This window comes from Heptranchias perlo, chromosome 11 (assembly GCF_035084215.1).
Source record: "Heptranchias perlo isolate sHepPer1 chromosome 11, sHepPer1.hap1, whole genome shotgun sequence".
NCBI lineage: Eukaryota > Metazoa > Chordata > Chondrichthyes > Hexanchiformes > Hexanchidae > Heptranchias > Heptranchias perlo.
In genome coordinates this window covers 74,926,727-74,932,726 of record NC_090335.1, presented here as the reverse complement: position 1 = coordinate 74,932,726, position 6,000 = coordinate 74,926,727, and the positions used below count along the sequence as shown (strand labels likewise).

The 6,000-nt window shown below is 61.2% G+C and overlaps 2 protein-coding genes across 2 annotated transcripts in view; both read left to right on the top strand.

Moving 5' to 3' along the window:
- Positions 1 to 1,517: 1,517 nt before the first annotated feature.
- LOC137327023 (uncharacterized) lies at positions 1,518 to 1,988 on the top strand (the record flags this gene model as incomplete). Its single annotated transcript, XM_067992401.1, has 1 exon — positions 1,518 to 1,988. A coding segment is annotated over one exon (471 nt), but the record flags the coding sequence as incomplete, so codon positions are not given.
- Positions 1,989 to 3,535: 1,547 nt separating this feature from the next.
- usp25 (ubiquitin specific peptidase 25) overlaps positions 3,536 to 6,000 on the top strand; it is a 148,580-nt gene continuing 146,115 nt past the window's right edge. The window contains exon 1 of the mRNA XM_067993372.1: positions 3,536 to 3,616. Coding sequence (XP_067849473.1) covers positions 3,575 to 3,616 — 42 coding nt within the window. The 5' untranslated portion in view covers positions 3,536 to 3,574. The remainder of the gene's footprint in view (positions 3,617 to 6,000) is intronic.

The window sequence follows — 6,000 nt, the reverse complement described above, 5'->3', positions numbered from 1 at the left end:
CAGTGGAGCCCCTCCCCTCTCCTCCTCGAGCCCCTCCCTTCTCCCCTCCCAGTCGAGCCCCGCCCCCTCCCTCTCCCCCTCGAGCTCCTCCCTTCTCCCCTCCCAGTCGAGCCCCGCCCCATCCCACTCCCCCTCGAGCCACTCCCTTCTCCCCTCCCAGTTGAGCCCCTCCCCTCAGTCGAGCCCCGCCCCCTCCACTCCCCCTCGAGCCCCTCCCTTCTCCCCTCCCAGTCGAGCCCCGCCCCCTCCCTCTCTCCCTCGAGCCCCTCCCTTCTCCCCTCTCAGTCGAGCCCCTCAACCCCAAAGTCGAGCCCCGCACCCTCTCCACTCCCCCTCGAGCCCCTCCCTGTCGGGCCCCGCCCACTCCCCCTCCCCCTCGAGCCCCTCCCACTCGAGCCCCTCTCCTACACCTCGCACTCCCAGTCGAGCCCCACCCCCTCCCCTCTCCCCCACGAGCCCCTCCCCTCCTCCTCCCATTCGAGCCCCTCTCCTCCTCCCCCTCCCAGTCGAGCCCCGCCCCCTCCCCTCCCACTCGAGCCCCTCTCCTCCTCCCCCTCCCAGTCGAGCCCCTCCCACTTGAGCCCCTCTCCTCCTCCCCCTCCCAGTCGAGCCCCGCCACCTCCCACTCCCCCTCGAGCCCCTCCCCCTCGAGCCCCTCCGTTCTCCCCTCCCAGTCGAGCCCCGCCCCCTCAAGCCCCTCCCCCTCGAGCCCCTCCCTTCTCCCCTCCCAGACGAGTCCCGCCCCCTCCCCTCTCCCCCACGAGCCCCTCCCCTCCCACTCGAGCCCCTCTCCTCCTCCACCTCCCAGTCGAGCCCCTCCCCTCCCACTCGAGCCCCACTCCTCCTCCCCCTCCCAGTCGAGCCCCTCCCCTCCCCCTCCCACTCGAGACCCTCTCCTCCTCCCCTCCCAGTCGAGCCCCGCCCCTTCCACTCCCCCTCGTGCCCCTCCCCCTCGAGCCCCTCCCTTCTACCTCCCAGTCGAGCCCCACCCACTCCCCTCTCCCCCACGAGCCCCTCCCCTCCCTCTCCCACTCGAGCCCCTCTCCTCCTCCCCCTCCCAGTCGAGCCCCTCCCCTCCCACTCGAGCCCCTCTCCTCCTCCCAGTCGAGCCCCTCCCATCCCCCTCCCACTCGAGCCCCTCTCCTCCTCCCCCTCCCAGTCGAGCCCCGCCCCCTCCTACTCCCCCTCGAGCCCATCCCCCTCGAGCCCCTCCCTTCTCTCCTCCCAGTCGAGCCCCTCCCCTCCTCCCCTCCCACTCGAGCCCCTCCCCTCCTCCCCCTCCCTGTCGAGCCCCGCTCCCTCCCACTCCCGCTCGAGCCCCTCCCCCTCGAGCCCTCCCTTCTCCCCTCCCAGTCGAGCCCCGCCCCCTCAGTCGAACCCCACCCCCTCTCCTCTCCTCCTCGACCCCCTCCCTTCTCCCCTCCCAGTCGAGCCCCTCCACCTCAGTCGAGCCCCGACCCTCTCCACTCCCCCTCGAGCCCCTCCCTTCTCCCCTCCCAGTGGAGCCCCTCCCCTCTCCTCCTCGAGCCCCTCCCTTCTCCCCTCCCAGTCGAGCCCCGCCCCCTCCCTCTCCCCCTCGAGCTCCTCCCTTCTCCCCTCCCAGTCGAGCCCCGCCCCCTCCCACTCCCCCTCGAGCCCCTCCCTTCTCCCCTCCCAGTCGAGCCCCTCCCCCTCAGTCGAGCCCCGCCCCCACCACTCCCCCTCGAGCCCCTCCCTTCTCCCCTCCCAGTCGAGCCCCGCCCCCTCCCTCTCCCCCTCGAGCCCCTCCCTTCTCCCCTCCCAGTCGAGCCCCGCCCCTCCCTCTCCCCCTCGAGCCCCTCCCTTCTCCCCTCCCCCTCGAGCCCCTCCCTTCTCCCCTCCCAGTCAAGCCCCTCCCCCTCAGTCGAGCCCCGCCCCTCCCCTCACCCTCCCACTCGAGCCCCTCTCCTCCTCCCCCTCCCAGTCGAGCCCCGCCCCCTCCTACGCCCCCTCGAGCCCCTCCCTTCTCCCCTCCCAGTCGAGTCCCTCCCCTCCTCCCCTCCCACTCGAGCCCCTCCCCTCCTCCCCCTCCCTGTCGAACCCCGCCCCCTCCCACTCCCCATCAACCCCCCCCGCCCTCGAGCCCTCCCTTCTCCCATCCCAGTCGAGCCCCACCCCCTCAGTAAAGCCCCGCCCCCTCTCCTCTCCCCCTCGAACCCCTCCCTTCTCCCCTCCCAGTCGAGCCCCGCCCCCTCCCTCTCCCGCTCATGCCCCTCCCCCTCGAGCCCCTCCCTTCTCCCCTCCTAGTCGAGCCCCGCCCACTCCCCTCGACCCCATGAGCCCCTCCCCTCCCCCTCCCACTCGAGCCCCTCTCCTCCTCCCCCTCCCAGTCGAGCCCCTCCCCTCCCACTCGAGCCCCTCTCCTCCTCCCAGTCGAGCCCCTCCCCTCCCCCTCCCACTCGAGCCCCTCTCCTCCTCCCCCTCCCAGTCGAGCCGCGCCCCCTCCTACTCCGCCTCGAGCCCATCCCACTCGAGCCCCTCCCTTCTCCCCTCCCAGTCGAGCCCCTCCCCTCCTCCCCTCCCACTCGAGCCCCTCCCCTCCTCCCCCTCCCTGTCGAGCCCCGCTCCCTCCCACTCCCCCTCGAGCCCCTCGCCCTCGAGCCCTCCCTTCTCCCCTCCCAGTCGAGCCCCGCCCCCTCAATCGAACCCCGCCCCCTCTCCTCTCCTCCTCGACCCCCTCCCTTCTCCCCTCCCAGTCGAGCCCCTCCACCTCAGTCGAGCCCCGCCCCCTCTCCACTCCCCCTCGAGCCCCTCCCTTCTCCCCTCCCAGTGGAGCCCCTCCCCTCTCCTCCTCGAGCCCCTCCCTTCTCCCCTCCCAGTCGAGCCCCGCCCCCTCCCTCTCCCCCTCGAGCTCCTCCCTTCTCCCCTCCCAGTCGAGCCCCGCCCCCTCCCACTACCCCTCGAGCCCCTCCCTTCTCCCCTCCCAGTCGAGCCCCTCCCCCTCAGTCGAGCCCCGCCCCCTCCACTCCCCCTCGAGCCCCTCCCTTCTCCCCTCCCAGTCGAGCCCCGCCCCTTCCTCTCCCCCTCGAGCCCCTCCCTTCTCCCCTCCCAGTCAAGCCCCTCCCCCTCAGTCGAGCCCCGCCCCTCCCCTCACCCTCCCAGTCGAGCCCCTCTCCTCCTCCCCCTCCCAGTCGAGCCCCGCCCCCTCCTACTCCCCCTCGAGCCCCTCCCTTCTCCCCTCCCAGTCGAGACCCTCCCCTCCTCCCCTCCCACTCGATTCCCTCCCCTACTCACCCTCCCTGTCGAGCCCCGCCCCCTCACACTCCCCCTCGAGCCCCTCCCCCTCGAGCCCTCCCTTCTCCCCTCCCAGTCGAGCCCCTCCCCCTCAGTAGAGCCCCGCCCCTCTCCCTCTCCCCCTCGAGCCCCTCCCTTCTCCCCTCCCAGTCGAGCCCCTCCCCCTGAGTCGAGCCCCGCCCCCTCTCCACTCCCCCTCGAGCCCCTCCCTTCTCCCCTCCCCCTCAGTCGAGCCCCTCCCCCTCAGTCGAGCCCCGCCCCCTCTCCACTCCCCCTCGAGCCCCTCCCCCTCCCTGCAGTTGAACTCCTCTCTCGACCGGCCATGACGGTGGAACAAAATGTTCTTCAGCAGCACTCGCAGAAGGTAAACCGCCACCTCCTCATCCCTCAGATAACCTCCCTCGCCTTTTACCACCCTGTGACAGCCCCCTTAAATCGTTCTTTTAATTATTATATATGAAAAAAAAATCCAGCGCCACTCCCTTCTGAGGCCGGGCTGAAGCGCTTGTTATCCCCGTCGGTCCCACTACGCCAGTCGCAGGCTTCGGGCCTCGCATAGCAACAAGAAGAATAATATTAATATCCAGTGCTGGCTGAGGTGATACTAACCCAGGGGAAAGGGGAGGGGGCGGGGTTGTGTTTTAATTCTGGTCAATAATTAATTTAATTCTGGTTGTTTTTTTTTGTCTGGGTGTTTGTTATCGGGTTGTAATATTGTAGCAGGGCTGGGCAGCAGTTTCTGGCTTGCGTCTTGTGTTTACTTTTAGATATTGTAACATTTCTCCCGTCAAACTCAGCCCAGCATTATATAATTTCCCCAACCCCTAATAAGGGACATTTTATAAAGTGTATGTGTTGTGTATATAGCATCAAATTCAATTTGATCTGATATGACATTCTTAAAAGGATGTGAATTACATTGTGTATTTTTCGTATAATGGCTATTTTTTTATATATAACACATTCTTGAGATATTTTACTTATTGAGTGCTGCCAACCTACCGTCTTTTGGATGAGACATTAAACCGAGGCCCCCGTCTGCCTTCTCAGGTGGACATAAAAGATCGTACGGTACTATTTTAAAGAGCGGGGGGTTTTCTGGCCGATATTTATCCCTCAATCGCTGCAAAAAAAAATCATCTGGTCATTAGCGCTTTGCTGTTTGTGTGGGACCTTGCTGTGTGCAAATTGGCTGCCGCGTTTCCTACATTACAGCAGTGATTATGTTGTGCCTCGTTGGCTGTAAAACGCTTTGGGACAACCTGAGGTTGTGAAAGGCGCTATAAAAGAGTCTTTCCTTTTTTATTTATAAAACAAATTGTTGAGCTGTTTCCATATTGAGTATCGATTAGTTGTGAATTATAATGTATATTATGTGTATACTGTTATATAACACACTCCTGACATTTTCTCACTGTGTATTGAAAAATCCCGGGTTATGATGTTGGCCTAGATTTGAAGGGTGGCCGAGAGATGCAGCTTTTAAGATGCTTTTATTTGTTGCTTGTGATTTTTTTTGATAAACACTTTTTTTTTCCCTGCCCCCTCTTCCTTTGATTGAGGGATGTTGAAACTAAACCCCAGGTTTTGAGTGGGGGACCCACCTATCGGCAGAGTGCTGGGATCAGTTGCCCCTTTGATGGAATTCAAGGATTTTTTTTTCAGGATTCGTGGATTGCTCCTCTACAGATTGGTTTTGGAGAGTTGAAGGCAGATAATGGGGGTACCACTGAAAGCTTTGAAACTTTTCTATCTTATAATCAGATCTAATTTTTTTCTTGCAAGTTTTGTACTCTTTTCTCTGGTATCCCAACCAAGAGCCCATTATTCATTTGACGGTTTAGATACTGTGTTTGAGAGTCGTGAGATGCATATAACTTATGTATGGGTCAGTTGTAGCTTTCAAGACGGAGCGATAGATTTTTGTTCGGGTATCAAGGGATATGTTTCAAAGGCGGCTAAATGGGGTTGAGGTACATAGCGGCCATGATCTAATTGGTGGCGTAGACTCTATTGTCTGAATGGCCTACTACTGTTCCTATGGGCGATGGAGCTCGTAGAGGTAAGCTCAGAGTGATCTGGCCTAAGTGTGGGATAGGATGTGGGCGACAGAGTTTTGGATAAGTTGGAATATGTGCAGGACAAAGCTTAGGGAGTTGTTGAGGACATTCAAGAGGTTGATCTGGAGGTAACGAAAGGGTAGATAAGGGTTTCAGTGGCGGTTGATATTGGGCAGGGGCTAAGGTTAGCGTTGCAGAGGTAGGAGGTCTCAATTTTATGTGGTGTGAAGTTCAGCTCTGGGTTGAACAGGATGCCAAAGTTGAGCACTGCCAGGGAGGGGGGGTGGTGCAGGGGAGGGGCAAGGGCTTTTCTACCAAGGGGATTATCACATAACATGATGTCTATACATCTGCATTCTCCAGCAGGGGTCACTGAATAGAGATTAGGACCCATGTTCTGAGACTAGTTGCAGTGCCTACTCTACCACCCTGACCAAGGTGTCTCACATTAGAAAGTACTATGTTCCTGCACTGTGCTGAGTTAACTATAGGGTGGCAGCAGAGGCACTTTGACTTGCCTGCCCCTAGGTTAACCGTCCATGTTTTCCGCTCCTGATTGCACTTCAGCCCACAGAGCGAGTGTCAAAGAATGGCCAACTGGTGAGGTGACAGAGGGCAGCCATTGTCTGTGGATAATATAAATTATGTGTACACTTTATAATCCAAACCTGGCAGATTGTTAACGTAA